Source organism: Canis lupus, chromosome X (assembly GCF_003254725.2).
Source record: "Canis lupus dingo isolate Sandy chromosome X, ASM325472v2, whole genome shotgun sequence".
NCBI classification, from domain to species: domain Eukaryota; kingdom Metazoa; phylum Chordata; class Mammalia; order Carnivora; family Canidae; genus Canis; species Canis lupus.
The window spans coordinates 85,315,996-85,332,748 of NC_064281.1; the positions used below are offsets into that span (position 1 = coordinate 85,315,996).

At 42.0% G+C, this 16,753-nt stretch overlaps 1 protein-coding gene across 1 annotated transcript in view; it reads right to left on the bottom strand.

Moving 5' to 3' along the window:
• The window catches only part of TRPC5 (transient receptor potential cation channel subfamily C member 5), a 180,181-nt gene that overhangs the window by 148,102 nt on the left and 15,326 nt on the right, over positions 1–16,753 (bottom strand). The window contains exon 2 of the mRNA XM_025431527.3: positions 15,816–16,214. Within this exon, the coding sequence (XP_025287312.1) occupies positions 15,816–16,193 (378 nt within the window). The 5' untranslated portion in view covers positions 16,194–16,214. The remainder of the gene's footprint in view (positions 1–15,815; positions 16,215–16,753) is intronic.

The window sequence follows — 16,753 nt, forward strand, 5'->3', positions numbered from 1 at the left end:
GGAGGGAGAGTGGTACGAGATGAGAGCAAGGAGCAAGAGGCCAGATCATGCAGGGCCTTGAAAGCATTGGAAAGGGCTTGGGAGGGCTTTGATCAGGATGACATGGTCTGACTTATGTCTTAAAAGGGTGGCTGATTGCCACTAGGAAAAGACTAGACTGTGGGGCTTACAGGGTAAACAGGGAGATCAGTTAGGAGCCCTTGATCATCGTCCAGGTAAGAAGTAATGGTGGCTTGGTCTAGGGTGAAGTGGTAGGGGTGTTGAGAAATGGTCACATTCTAGGGTGGTCTGGAATGATTCAAGGCTTGTACAGGTTCTTGTCATGGAAATCTCATGATTTCTTCTATTCTTTGCACCCCTTCCAGATATCATGAGTCTATAATTACACTTCATGTGCTTCAAAGACAAGAGATTTTTTGTTTATCCCTTTTGTGAATTCCCCAAGTTCCTAGCTCTTCTCAAACCAAAGTAGAAAAAAAAATACCCTAACAGACAATGGAGGTTGTTGGTATCATCAGTCTAGAGAGGGCTTGTCCTTTTCAAGCTTGTTAAGGTTGTTCTATTCCAGGGCTAAATGACATTTTATTGACTGCAGGACAAGAAGATACTTAACGCTTCTACATTATCAAGAATCTTTCTGGCCTATCTCTCAGGGTTGTCTGACCATCTTGTTTTGACACAGGTATTTGTCTACTCTCTCAGTGTCCCAAACACTTTCTTAATCTAGGTGATTATATCAGCATGGCATCAAGTCAAGAAAGAATTTGGAAACTATTCTATTTATTTGATCTATGTAGACAATTTGAAGAGTCTAGACCAGAAATAGTATAGCCTTGTCATGTTACATTTCTTCTCTCATATGTTTCCTCCCTACTAAGGAAATTCAGGAAAATGTTTTCCTATATAATTTGATACTTTCCCTTTTTTTCTGAAGTAGCAATTCTGCTGCCAATGAAGCCAGGTCAAAGAATGGATTAGATGGATTTTTGTCATTGCTTGGATGTTATAACTCATTCCTCAGCTAAAGATCAATCCTTCTTACCATCTCTCTTTTTTAAAAAATATTTTATTTATTTATTTGAAAGAGAGAGTATGAGAGAGCACAAGCAGGGGGAGTGTCAGAGGGAGAAGCAGACTCCCTGCTGAGCAGGGAGCCTTATGTGGGGCTTGATGCCAGGACTCTGGGATCATGACCTAGCCAAAGGCAAATACTTAACTTACTGAGCCACCCAGGTGCCCCCCTCTTCTTCCTGTCTCTGTCTCATTTCTTCTTCCCTTGCGCTTGACATATAGGTCTGTCTGGTTCTTTTCTATGCCTCCAACTTCGTAAACTCTAGCCAGAACAGCCATATAGACTTTCTTTCCTTTGAACAAAGGTACTTAAGTACTAAATGGGAAACTTAAAGGAATGATTAAGCATGAATACTCTTTCATCCATGCTTTCTTACACCAGAGAGATACTAAGATATTTTAAGCATCCCTTGAAACTTAATCACTTGAAATTTAATACTTTTAAATTTAATACTAATTTAATACTAATTTAATATTAATTTTAAATTTAATACTTTTATGCAAAAAGGCTAAAAATCTATAGTACAATTAGCTTTGCTTTTTGCTCCAGACTTGCTGTAAAATTCTGAGTAAATCACTATTCTTTAATAAATCAGGGTGAAAATTTTTCAAGAATGAATAAAGTGCTAATGAGTTTAATATACCAAGAGTTTAGGCAAATCAGTAAGTAAAAGATGAAGACTCGAGTAAGAAAATGGGTTAAAAAATGAACAGTTGATTCCCAGAGGAATAAAATACATTGCTTATAATATGAAAGGGTGTGAAATCCCACTTTCAATAAAAATTCAAATGTAAAACAATAATGAGATAGCATATTTAGCTGTCAGATTGACAAAGATTTCCCAAAACCATTGACTTTTTTTTGCAATTTATGATTCCAAGGATGTGAGAGAACAGGCTTTCTCACACACTGTTGGTAGGAAGGCAATTTGGCAAGAGCTGTTGAAATTAAATAATGCACATTCCCCGTGATTCCATAATCTCATTCCTAAGAATTTACCTTACACATATAATCGCACAGGTGTTCAAAGACACACACACACACACACACACACACACACACACAGATATTCGGCACAGCATTGTTTAGAAAAGCAAAATCCAAAAACTTAAAAATCCTTGACACAAAGTGTTCATTAATAGAGGACTGGTTAAATAAATATGGCACATTTGTATGATATAATATTGTCATTAAAAAGAATATTGTAGGCATAAGTATATTCACAGGGAAAGATGTCCATAATGTATTTTAAATGAAAAATAAACAAGTTGCAGAACATTTGTGAAAAGAAGTCTGTGTATGTGTGTTTGTGTGTATATGTTTCTGTTTGAATATGCATAGAAAATACCTAAGAGGACACACCTATATTGTTCATAATGATGACTTCCAGGGAGTGGGTTTTGAGACTAATACCATGTATTATTTTTATAGCAAAAACTTTAAAATAAACATGGTTGTGGAGAAGGGTGGTGGCTATCTGGGTTCCTGATACTTGAATAACCTCAGTTTGAGAATTAAGAAATAACGGGGTGGGAGGGGGAGAAAACTGCTTGAGTAAATGTGACACATCTTCATTTTGGTTGGGTAGACAAAGCCCAAACTGTTCTAAATTCTGGCTATTTCAGTAGGTATTGAAGTCATCACTGTATAGGCCCATCAGAAGGTGGAGAGATACTATCTGGCTATTAGATGATGAGGGGATAGATTGGAGGATCTCTAGAGGTCATTTTTAGCTCAAAAATTCTATCCACAATTCCTTATATGAATAATGGAGCTGGTGGTGGCCACAAACATCAAATCACTCCAAGTTGTCTTTGAAGACCAGAGGGAAATTTAAAAATTCCACTCTCCAGCTTCAGAAGGGTTCTCCATGGGTCATCATCCCCCTTTTTTGGAGGAAGAGGTAAAGGTGGTAGATGCACAGGAGATTTGCAATTGGGACCATGTTCCTTTCCATTCTCTGATTTGTATTTCTTTGGAAAGTTCTTTCAGTGCCTTTTTCTCTTCTGGCTCACCCCCCGCCCCCGGTTTTAAACTAATGAACAAGCAATAACAATCCACTGATAGCATGGTGAGACAGGAAACTTTGCCTCATTCAAGATCCTGGTAGTCATATGCTGATTACCTTCCCTCTAGAGGACCTCCAAAGGCTTCTGTACTTTTTAGGATAGAAAAGAGATACCAAATTAGGGTTATTTAATTCTGCCAGTAGCAACCAAGTGTGCCCTGAATCCACAATGTCCCTCAGTAAGGTAGCTGTCCTTCTGACTCTGGAGAGTCCTTCTACTCCTGGTAGAAGAAACCACTTCCCTTATACTGTCTTATCTGTTGGACTCACTATCCCCCTAAACTTAGGGCTGGATTTATCAGTGACAATTCAGCCTGAATTCCCAGCCCTCTTTCTTCAAACTGTCAACCCTGCACCAGTATTTTGAACTTTATTCTACAGTAAGTAAGGAGCAACCCTGACCATTTGAGTAACATTATCAGACACCTATGATCCCACAAACACAGTACTTTCTTATCTCTAACAGCACTTATATTTTGACTAATTGTTTATATGTTTGCTTCCTTACCTCAGTTAAGTTCTTTAAAGGGACTTGGTAACTAACTTGGTGTAGAGGGGGTGAAGGATAGGATGAAGATGAAGACCACTGCAAGGTTTCAATTCTAGAACACTGGAAGGATATCTGGAGGGATGAAGGTGCCATGACCTGGGAAAGGATACCCCCAATGAGGAGGAGGATATGGAGGGCAAAGCGAGGCTAGCACAGGCAAGAACATAGACTCTGCAGACAGATTGCCTAGGTTTAAATTCCAGTTAGTCTACACACCAGCTGTATAATCTTTGGAAAGTTATTTAACCTCTTTGTACCCTAATGCCTCCATATGTAGGAATGAGTAGTAGTAGTATCCCACATTACAGGATGGTTGTAAGTATCAAACAAATTAATGTAGATTATGTACTTAGAATGGTGCCTGGCACATAATAAATGCAAATTAGTGTTTACTATTTTTATTATTAGACATTGTGAATTGTAAAGGTCTGGGGTACATCTAGGTGGGTAAATCTAGCTGAAATTGAGAAAGAAATTACGGATCTCTTGATAGATACTGAGCTACAGAGGGAGAAGAGATAGAGCTCTGGGCAGCACCAGTATTGAAGGGGAAAAAAGACAAGGACTCTGAAGAAGAGACTAAAAGGCAGTGGTCAGAAAAAGAAGAAGCACCAGGTAGACATGATATCATGGAAGCCATGGCTTCCTTGAGCCATGATATCAAGGAAGCCATGATATCATGGAAGCCATGGAAGCCAAGCCATGTCCAAGAGAGTTGCCAACCAATGAGATTAAAGTGATACACCAACATTGGAACTGTGTGTATGGCGAGGGATTGGAAGAGAGGAGGGTGGGAATGTCATCTGGGGAGTAGATAGATGAAAGGGGAAAGAGTTAAAGATCAATATGGCCAGCTCCTCACAAATACTTGCTGAGGAGTAGCACTGTTCAACCAGTCCCCTGGGTTATCAGTGGATCCAGCTTTTTTCTTTCACCCCACTTCAGTCTTCTCTGCCCCAACTTCCAGTCAGAGGACAAGTAACCACCAGCTGGGATGTGATGGCTATTCATCAAGGTTCCAACTTAGGAGTGGCTCAGCCAATGACCATAGACTAATTCCCCTTTACAACTAGGATCAGAGAAAAAAGAAGGAGGGCAGATAGATGAGCACAGGAACCTAACAATTGATGTTTATGATAAGAATCAGGGTGCACCTGACCCAGGGCTCTGACTCTGGGTGTGGCATCTGGAACCTTCCATCATAAGGCTAATCTTATGAAGGTAACAGAGTCCCAAGCATTGTTTTCATCACCAACCTTTCATTCCACCAGCCACTCTGACTGGGCCACCATCATTCTCACTCCCCTCAACATTGCTCATTTGCTTCCCTCTGACCCGTGTGCCATCCTCTTCTCTCTTCCTTTCCAGCTCAAAGCCTATATTTAAAAATGTCCCTCACCTTGAAACCTCTGTATCTACTTGTGTCTGGAGTGTCTTCCTATATTGTCCACATCACACATTTTGGACGACGGAGCATACATTTGCTTGCACTGCTCTATTTCTGTCCTATGGTTTTTGCTGGCATATGAAAAGGAACAGTACCAGGGAGTGTTTAGTGCACTGGGATAGGACAGCTGGGAAGGGAAATGGAAGGAGAGCTCTGGGTTTTGCACCAGTATTTCACACTTGAACTGAATTTGCAACAAGAACTATAAGCTGAAAAAAACAATCGCAATGATGAGCCTGGGGTGAAAAGGAGACAGAAAATGGCTGTCTTTTAGACAATCAAACATGTGAGGTGAAGGAAGAGAGGATGATATCACAGGCAGATAAGATATACCTGCCCTGGGATAGGAGAATAGGAAACTTCCTAGCTGGACATGTGTATGTCGGTTAGGGCTATATACAACAATAAGCATGAAGCTCTAGAAAGGCAGCCCTGAGATGCTGTAACCCTGAAGGGAGGGAGGGAGAGAGCATGGCTAAAAACTCACATGTGTTTTTATTTAGTGATTGGCTTTTTATATTACTGCCTGGTTTCTTCTTTGTGAGGTATTATGCAGCCAGCTCCCTTGGTCTTCCTGAAACCAAGTTTAAGTAATTATGATTTTTTTCCTTTCTGAGAGATGAATATCACTGTTTTAAATCTTTTGTGTCCCTTGGAACATAGACGGCCATGCTCACTAAGAGGGGCGGGGACTGGAAGGACAGCATGTGCATGCTTGTTCTCTGCACAATACTATAAATTTCTTGAGAGCACTCACTGTATCTTTCAATTTTATTGTGAGACATATAATTAGCAGTCAAAAATACTTAGACAATTGAATAGAACTGAAGAGAATTAATCATTTGCTGAAACTCTATCATCAATGAGTTGTTCCAGAGAGACACTACTTGGAGCTGCTTTGTTTATTTTCAGCTTCATTGTAATGGTTACCACTTCTGATGGGCCCTCAGAGGCAGAGTGGAGTAGCAGAAAGAGTGGCTTGAGAGACAGGAAGCATTTTTGCCAGTTCAGATTCAGCTGAGTGACCTTGGACATGTTGCTTCAGACCAAATGATCTATAAACTCTACAATTCTCTATGAGTGCAGTAGGCCGTGTCCACTGAAAGTCAGCAGAGATACAGGAGAGAAAGTAACTCAGTGTTTCAGTTTGGCCACCAGGATATGATACAGCTTTTCTGGCCTTATCCTCCCAAGAAGGTTTATTATCTCGAGTTGATTGGCACAACCCATTTATTTTTTGGTCTAGAACTTTGATTTTGGAATGAAAATCAGAGAATTAAAGCTGTTACTCAGTTTATGAAAAGGCAAATACTTACTGTTAGATTGGGTAATTCTGGTAACAAAGAGTTTATAATGTTAATACTATTTTGTATTAATGCTAAGAATATAGGTATCATATATTGAATGTTACGTACTACAAATTATGCCAAATATCCAGAAATAATTCTCATTTAAATCTTGCAACCATCTAGGACATGGGTAGTATCATTATCCCCATTATACAGATGAGGAAACTGATGCTCAATTACAGTAAACAACTTTGTCAAGGTCACTCTGCCGGACCTCTCAGCTACTATGTGCTGGGGGGTGCTTAACACATTTTTGAAAAAAATGGATACATGATATTAGCCAGCAGGCAATATCAGCATGGCTTCAAACTAGTAGGAGTAGGGGTTTTATTAGCTACCACTTCTGAGTATTGGCTATGTGTCAGGCACTGTTCTAAGTAATGTACATGCATTATTCCATTTAATTCTTACTTTACTTCTCTGAAGTAGACTCCATTGTTGTTCCCATTTACAGACGAAGAAACTGAAGTTTGAAGAGATTAAGTGATATGCGCAAGGAAACACATCTAATAAGTGGCTGACTGCAAAGCCTATACTTTCTACCCTTTCAGGTTGTCTATGAATAGCAGGGGGACTTTGGCCATTCTCCCCATTACTTTCCGCTCTCATATTTTGAGTAGTTGAGACTTAGAGGTTAGACTCCTTAATTTTCCTCTCTGTGTCACCTTTGCCCAGGCCCTCACCATTCCCCTCCACACTGTGCAATCTCTCCTTGAGACCACGAGTCAGATAGAAGGGAGTAAATGGAATGTCTTGTTGCTGATTTTCTACAATCTTAACACAAACACTTATCAGTGTTGTTGAAACTTAATCTCACTAGCTCATCTGTGAGACCAATTTTAATTTGGAGCCATCTGCCACAGACAAATGAGTAATTATGGCAGAGCCCAGAGGGGTGGGCCTTGGGGAGAAGGTTGGCTTAGCCTCTTTCCGCCTGCATGCATTGACGCAAGTGACCAAGAAAGAAAATTCTTTGGGTGGGCTGTTGATGCTGAGACCAGCAGCTGTACCTCCCTGTTGCTTAAGTCCTTAAGGACACCAGTGAACAAGAAAGGATGACTTTGAGGTTATACAGCTTGCTTAACAGCAGAAGGGAGAGTCATCTCCCTGTCATCAAGGCCAAGCAGAAGGAGGTAATCTGTGAACTGGGCCAGCTTGCTAACCAGCCTCTCTCTCTCTCATTATACTAGTGGTTCCTTATGATGAGTGCCACTTGCCAGCTGGTCTCTCCACATTATATGACAAGTGAAGTCAAATTGATGGAATGAAGCTGAGAACAATAGTAATTGACCTCTGCCTAACATTTAAATTATTTTCAAAAGCCTTTAATGTATCTTTATCTTATTTCTTCCTAATGACAAGCCCTGAAATTAGCAGGTACCGTTAGATTCATTTTATATATGAGGAAACTGAGCCTTAGGGTGATTCTGTAACTGGACATGTGTAAAAGACCTCATACCTTGCCTAGGGTCACCCTGTTAGCTATAAGCTGGGTAGCACCTCAAACTCTGAATTCTAGTCTGTCATTTTGTCTTTGAGATGAGTGGTTTTCCAGCTATGCCTGATCCTCAGGGGCCAAGGAGGTATAGGAGTATATGTGTGTGAACAAGTGGGAGCTTCAGGCCCTGATCTACACATAAACTAGGGCAGCTCTGTGTGGGTCTGTCTGTTTGACATCTGGGCAGGATTTTGTTTAATGAAAGGCTCTGCTTCTGAAAATGTTTGAAAACCACTTGCCTGACTGGTATTTCTCATGGAGAGTAGAATGGGTTACAAGGTGTCCCCTCAAAAGATGTGTTCAAATCTTAACCTCCAGGACCTGTGAGTATGACCTTATTTAGAAAAAGGGTCTTTGCAGATGTCAAGTGAAAATGAGATCATCCTACATTAGGGTGGGCCCTAAATCAATGGCTGGTGTCTTTTTTTAAGATTTTATTTATTTATTCATGAGAGACACACACACAGAGAGAGAGAGGCAGAGACACAGGCAGAGGGAGAAGCAGGCTCCATTCAGGGAGCCCGACGTGGGACTCGATCCTGGGTCTCCAAGGATCACACCCTGGGCTGCAGGCAGCGCCAAACCGCTGCACCACTGGGGCTGCCCAATGGCTGGTGTCTTATAAGAAAAATAAGATGGAGATCAGGACCTAGAGACACAGGGAAAAGACACAGAAGAGAACTCTGTGTGATGATGGAGGCAGAGACTAATGCAGCTATAGGCCAAGGCATGGAACAGATTCTCTCTTCGGGCCTCCAGAAGGAAACAACCCTGATGGTATCTTCATTTCAGACTTGTGACCTCCTGAATTATGAGACAATGCATTTATTTTAAGCCTCCCAGTTTGTGGGAATTTGTTATGGCAGCCTTAGGAAACAAATACAGAGAGGGTCATAGACCTCTTACTGAGAAATGGGTGAGAGTGGGCTTATTAAAATGCTGGTTCCAGGCCCAAACCCCAATATTCTGACTCTGTAGGGGCTCAGCCATCTGTATTTTGACAAGTTCTCCATATGCACAACAATTAATTTTTGAGCTGGTTTTGACCAGAAACATGGATATGAGACTCTGCTGTGGATTGTAGCTGGTTTGGCTCCTCTAGCTGATGACACTCCTCTAGTGGCTCCCCGAGTCAGTGGGCCAAAGGGGAAGGCTTAATATACAAGAAATAGGCTGGCATTAAACCTTCTTTAGTACAAAACTTTTGAATTCTGAGAATTATTTAAGAGTGTTTACTCCCAAGGAATCACAAAATCTGCCACTACGCAAATAGGCTGTAGTAGTCAGGGAGTGGATGCTGCCAAGAGGGTCTGATTTCTGGAGCAGCAAGAAGACTTCAGAACAACACACACACAAGAAGACAAAAGACTAACACCACACCCCCCCCACACACACACACACTCATGCATGTACAGTCTTATACCTGTCTGGTGTAGAAAATTCTGATAAAGCATCAACATTTTTACTTTAAGATTTGGTCTCGAAAATTAACAAGGCAGGAAACAACAAATGTTGGAGAGGATGCGGAGAAAAGGGAACCCTCTTACACTGTTGGTGGGAATGTGAACTGGTGCAGCCACTCTGGAAAACTGTGTGGAGGTTCCTCAAAGAGTTAAAAATAGACCTGCCCTACGACCCAGCAATTGCACTGCTGGGGATTTACCCCAAAGATACAAATGCAATGAAACGTCGGGACACCTGCACCCCGATGTTTATAGCAGCAATGGCCACGATAGCCAAACTGTGGAAGGAGCCTCGGTGTCCAACGAAAGATGAATGGATAAAGAAGATGTGGTTTATGTATACAATGGAATATTACTCAGCTATTAGAAATGACAAATACCCACCATTTGTTTCAACGTGGATGGAACTGGAGGGTATTATGCTGAGTGAAGTAAGTCAGTCGGAGAAGGACAAACATTATATGTTCTCATTCATTTGGGGAATATAAATAATAGTGAAAGGGAATATAAGGGAAGGGAGAAGAAATGTGTGGGAAGTGTCAGAAAGGGAGACAGAACGTAAAGACTGCTAACTCTGGGAAACGAACTGGGGGTGGTGGAAGGGGAGGAGGGCGGGGGGTGGGAGTGAATGGGTGACGGGCACTGGGTGTTATTCTGTATGTTAGTAAATTGAACACCAATAAAAAATAAATTGAAAAAAAAAAAAGATTTGGTCTCTATTAAAGACACAGGTTGCCAAGTGAGCGTTGATACTTGAAGCCAGTGTTAGCCATTTATGCCTGGCCTCTGATCTTTATCTGAGAGCACTTTTGATAAGCTAGAAGAGGGAAAAGAGCATGATGAGCTGAGCAAAAGGGTTCTTTTTGCCATCCTGAGGCCAAACTCTGCCTAGTAAAGCCAAAAAGGGCACTAGTTTATCCACCCAAGACTGATGGAGGTTAGCTGTGCCCAGTCCCTTGGAGAGATGGAGGAGGGCTGGTGAAAAAGCCCAGTGTTTGGATTCTGTGTGTGGGAGGGGCACCTTCCTGAGAGTAGCCTACCAAGCTGGACCTGTGGTCCTTCAGAAGGCCTGTGTTTGCTCACATCCCTGATTGCTCCCAGGTAAACAAATCCTGTTTCTATCTCCCAGAAAGGCAGAGCTCCAGCACTGTGGCAGGCTGTTGTTATAGTTACTGACATATGACTTATCACAGCAATTGTCAGAGCAATGGGAGAAAATAAAACTTAGCAGAGGCTGGTGGTGGGGGTTGGTAGAGAGAGCAGAGTGGGAAGAGAAAGCTTTTGGAGAAGACTTGGGGATGGGGCTGCTGGTTTTGTGCATTTGTACATATGCTGTGATATTGGAGTATGGACAAAGGAGGTCTTACGTTGGCAGTGTGTCTGAAAGAATCTTGGGAAAAGACAGCCTGTCCCAAACAGTTTTACCCCTGTTCCATATGTCTGACATTTCACCGTTCATTAGTGATTCATTCCTGTGAGTTAAGCACTGCTTTTCCCCAGGGGAGGTCATGCCTTAGATTTTATTTCAGAGTAAGTTTTTCTGGTGCCTTTCTTCCTCAGGGTTTGCCAGAGTACTGGGAAATATGAGGGAGATGGGGGCCATCAAATGAGGACACAACCTATGTTCAAAACTTAGATAGGGTTGGTATTGCTAGCCTCCTCTTTGGAAACTTCCCTGTAGTCTCCTCTCTTTCACAACAGTTAGGAAGTTAAATGGGGTTGAATATTAAAGTCCAGGATGTCTTATTCAATCAGCTAGCCATGTACTTTTCTGAGGGATACATGTAACTCCTTATTCATCAGCAAATATTTATATATGGTCCATTATATACTAGGCACTGGGTTAGGTAGTATTGGGGGAGAACCTGGAAACAGTTGGGCATTAGACTATGTCCAACATTTAAGAAACAATCTAGTTACAGAGACCAAACATCTACTCAAGTAAGATTGACTAATAGTACATAGTAGCATGGGATTGGTGTCAACGGAAGGATAGAGCTAAAGGCTACACAGTCTCAGAGGTGAGCAAGGTCATCATAGAGCAGGTTATCTGGGTAACCCTTAGTTCAGAGTAACACAGTAAATCACTCATCACTCAGGCCTTTAGCAGGGCTGTGAGGAAACAGGGCACAGAACAAATCAGTTTTTATGGGAATCGTGATACGGTCTGGGTAGGGAACATGTTCATACCTCTCTGCTTTGCTATTTATTCAAATTCTGGCCTGTCCTTTCCAGAGAGCTCTCCGTCCTTCACTGATCTACCCTGTCTCAGAACTCCTGTGAGGGGATTCCCAAGATTTAGCAGTATAGCCAAATGGTTAGGCAGGGAGGTTTAGGAGTTAGATTCCTTGGGTTTGGATCCCACCTCTGACACTGTGATCTTGGACAACTGATTTGACTGTGACTTGATTTTCCTCATTGGTAGAATGGGGGCAGTCATAATAGTGTCTACCTGACAGAGTCGCTGGGGGGATTAAGTGAACTCAGTGGTATAAGCTGCTTAACACAGTGCTGGCTGCATACTACTTGTTTATAAAATAAGTATTTATTGAGTGATATTACAGCAACTTTCCTAGTGTAGACATACAGCTGTGCTCTATTAGGTGCTGATGGAAAATGGGGGCATTCAGGCCCTTTACTCAGTGAATTTTTTATCTACTGTCTTTCTGCTCTGTCAATTCCAATGTTTGGTCTGTGTGTTATCACTTAGCTTACCTCCATTCCTTTTTGTTTAACTGGGTAGGCAAGTAGAAAAGTTACGAATTCCTTTTTAACCTAGCTTTGGTTGTATCCTATAAGGCTTGATGTCAAGTGCTTTCTTATCTAAGTACTTGGCGATTTGGGGTTTGATTCGTACTATTTTTGTTTTTTAATGTATTGTGGTGTTCCATGTTTGATGACTCTGTATTTCTTTTGTCCCTACTCTATGTTCCTACTATGCTCCAAAGAAAGCGAGACCGTTAAGAAACCTGCCTGAGAAACCTAGGAATAAACCTAACCAAAGAAGTAAAGGATCTATACCCTAAAAACTATAGAACTCTTCTGAAAGAAATTGAGGAAGACACAAAGAGATGGAAAAATATTCCATGCTCATGGATTGGCAGAATTAATATTGTGAAAATGTCAATGTTACCCAGGGCAATATACACGTTTAACGCAATCCCTGTCAAAATACCATGGACTTTCTTCAGAGAGTTAAAACAAATTATTTTAAGATTTGTGTGGAATCAGAAAAGACCCCGAATAGCCAGGGGAATTTTAAAAAAGAAAACCATATCTGGGGGCATCACAGTGCCAGATTTCAGGTTGTACTACAAAGCTGTGGTCATCAAGACAGTGTGGTACTGGCACAAAAACAGACACATAGATCAATGGAACAGAAGAGAACCCAGAAGTGGACCCTCAACTTTATGGTCAACCAATATTTGATAAAGGAGGAAAGACTATCCACTGGAAGAAAGACAGCCTCTTCAATAAATGGTACTGGGAAAATTGGACATCCACATGCAGAAGAATGAGACTAGACCACTCCCTTGCACCATACACAAAGATAAACTCAAAATGGATGAAAGATCTAAATGTGAGACAAGATTCCATCAAAATCCTAGAGGAGAACACAGACAACACCCTTTTTGAACTCGGCCACAGTAACTTCTTGCAAGATACATCCACGAAGGCAAAAGAAACAAAAGCAAAAATGATTGGGACTTCATCAAGATAAGAAGCTTTTGCACAGCAAAGGATACAGTCAACAAAACTAAAAGACAACCTACAGAATGGGAGAAGATATTTATTTGCAAATGACGTATCAGATAAAGGACTAGTTTCCAAGATCTATAAAGAACTTCTTAAACTCAACACCAAAGAAACAAACAATCCAATCATGAAATGGGCAAAAGACATGAAGAGAAATCTCACAGAGGAAGACATAGACAAGGCCAACAAGCACATGAGAAAATGCTCTGCATCACTTGCCATCAGGGAAATACAAATCAAAACCACAATGAGATACCACCTCACACCAGTGAGAATGGGGAAAATTAACAAGGCAGGAAATCACAAATGTTGGAGAGGATGCGGAGAAAAGGGAACCCTCTTACACTGTTGGTGGGAATGTGAACTGGTGCAGCCACTCTGGAAAACTGTGTGGAGGTTCCTCAAAGTGTTAAAAATAGACCTGCCCTACGACCCAGCAATTGCACTGCTGGGGATTTACCCCAAAGATGCAGATGCAATGAAAGGCCGGGACACCTGCACCCCGATGTTTCTAGCAGCAATGTCCACAATAGCCAAACTGTGGAAGGAGCCTCGGTGTCCATCGAAAGATGAATGGATAAAGAAGATGTGGTTTATACAATGGAATATTACTCAGCTATTAGATATGACAAATACCCACCATTTGCTTCAACGTGGATGGAACTGGAGGGTATTATGCTGAGTGAAATAAGTCAATCAGAGAAGGACAAACATATGTTCTCATTTATTTGGGGAATATAAATAATAGTGAAAGGGAATAGAAGGGAAGGGAGAAGAAATGGATAAGAAATATCAGAAAGGGAGACAGAACATAAAGACTCCTAACTCTGGGTAACGAACTAGGGGTGGTGGAAGGGGAGGAGGGCAGAGGGTGGGGATAAATGGGTGACGGGCACTGAGGGGGTCATTTGACGGAATGAGCACTGGGTGTTATTCTGTATGTTGGCAAATTGAATACAAATAAAGAATAAATTTATTATTAAAAAAACAATAAATACTAGAACTTATTAAAAAAAAAAAAGAAACCTGCTTGACTCAAGGGGCTTAAGAGAAACCTGTGGGAGACAGGACCAGAAAAGAAGGGTACTGAGTGCTGGGCTTCATGTGCTGGTTTTGCTTGTAATGAGACCTTGTAGTCACTGAAAGCATGAGAGGAATGACAGGATTGTTATGCTGTATTGGGGAGAATAAGACAGCATCATTGCTCAAGATGGCTTGTGAAAAAGAAAGGGTTCTATAAGCAGGGAATCCAGTTAGAAGATTTTCATGTTAGTGTAGGATAGTGGTTCTCAAACCTGAATGTTCATCATAGTCCCAGGGGGGCTGGTCAACACACAGTTTTTTGGGCCTCCCCCCCAGAGTTTCTCATTCCCTCAGTTTGCGGTGGGGCCTGAGAATTTGCGTTTGCATTTCTATCAAGTTTCCCTGGTGGTGCTATCTAATGGTGCTGGTCCAGGAACCACACTTTGAGAATCACTCATCTAGGAGAGAGATGATGAGGAGCACAGTGGTGGGAGGAAAGAAAATATGTAAGTGAGATTGGGGAAGAAGAAACCATAGAGCTTGGAGATTGGACACAGATGCAAGGAAAAGGAAAGACTCAAATATGATTCCAGAGTATTAAATCTAAGTGCCTCAGAGGGTAGGAGGGTCACAGAGGCAAAACCCCAACTATTTAGGGCTGGAATGCAGTTGCATCACAGGCATTGAGAAAATACATGAGCCCCTGTGTCCTCTGCATCTATGCCATGGCATTCACGTTTAAAGGTCTTCTTGTCATTCTCCAGGAGAGAGGCTGGTGAGAGGGACAAATCCCATGTCTGAGTTTGGTTTCCTCCTTTTTTAAAAAATATTTTATTTAGTTTTGCGCATGCACACGCCTGTGCATGAGAGAGAGAGAGAGAGAGTGCACAGCATGAGGGGCAGAGGGAGAAGCAGACTCCCTGTTGAGCAGGGAACCTGATGTGGGACTAAAATCCAGGACCTTAGGATCGTGACCTGAGCCAAAGGCAGATGCTTAACTGACTGAGCCACCCAGGCATTCCTGGTCTCTTCCTTTCTAGAATGTAACCTTTGAGTAGAGGAAGAAAATGAAGCTAGGGAGCAGGAGGTAGATAGGGTAGAAGGAGCTTAGATATTCTGGAAATGGAGTGCACACTTTCAGGTTGCTAGGTATTTTTTTTTAATTTTTTATTTATTTATGATAGTCACAGAGAGAGAGAGAGAGAGAGAGGCAGAGACACAGGCAGAGGGAGAAGCAGGCTCCATGCACCGGGAGCCCGACGTGGGATTCGATCCCGGGTCTCCAGGATCGCGCCCTGGGCCAAAGCCAGGCGCCAAACCGCTGCGCTACCCAGGGATCCCAGGTTGCTAGGTATTGAATGTATATGGGCAAATGCTCACAGGAAAAAGACAAATGAGGAAAACTCAGTGTGGGCCATGCAGGGTAGCTCTAGGATACTGAGATCACTGATGCTATTTCTGAAAAGAGAGTGTTGCCATCATAGGGCTTCTTAACTCCAGCCTACCTAACCTTCCCTAGTTTCAAGGCTTCTGATTCAGGGGCCTTATTGTTCCTGGCTGTTTCCCCAGCCTGCAGGGATTTCTCTTACCTGCTTCTCTCCACTCGGCCGCCTGTAACTGAGCAGAAGCTCCACAGCACCCACCACCTCCTTGCGGATGGCATAGAGCAATGCATCGCCTACATACACGCTGTGGTTCAGCAGTAGCTCCATGATCTCCAAGTTCTCATTCTCAATGGCAATGAGCAGGGCACTCCGGCCCAGAGGATCCATGCAGTTGATGTTGACATTGTAGTAGATCTCAGCCTCCTGTAGGGCCTGCTTCACGGTAGCATAGTCCCCCTTCTCCACCGCATTGAGGAAAGCCTTCTCTTCTGCAGAGAGCTCAGTCTCAGCCCTCACAATTTGCAGGGGGATGCGATCTCTGTATGGTGAGTAGTTGACTTTTTTGTAGTAGAGTTGGGCCATGGTTCATAGCAATTTAGCAACCTGTGAGAGAGGAAGACCAAAGAGAGTCTTAGGTGCTTGAAGATCTCAAGTGGCCAGTTTATGGAGGCAGCCTGGCTAAGGGGTTGGAAAATCAACTGTTTTCACATCAGATCTTTCTCTTCTTGCAAAAGGGTATAGTAGAAAAAGCCTGGACTTTTGGGTGGGAAAGACCTTGGTTCAAGTCCTGGCTCTGCAACCTTGGATAAGTTACTCAAGCCCACTGTACTTCAGTTAATTATTATTAAGGTTATCAATTGTAATAGCATTAATAGCAGTTATCACTTAGTTACAGTTTACTGTGTACCAGTGCTATGTACCAGTGCTATGCTAGAGAATAATCCCTTCTTCATAAAGCTATTTTGAGAATCAGATGAGATATTATCAAGAAGTTGGCACAGTGTTAACCTCCTAAGACATGGCACAAATTATTTCTTTCCCTTCTGAAGACACTCATAATACTTCTGATTGATGATGCAAAGTTGGAGTTACCTTTGACCAGTTTTTTCATGCTAACTGAAACCCTGCTTCTTGCTGCTGCT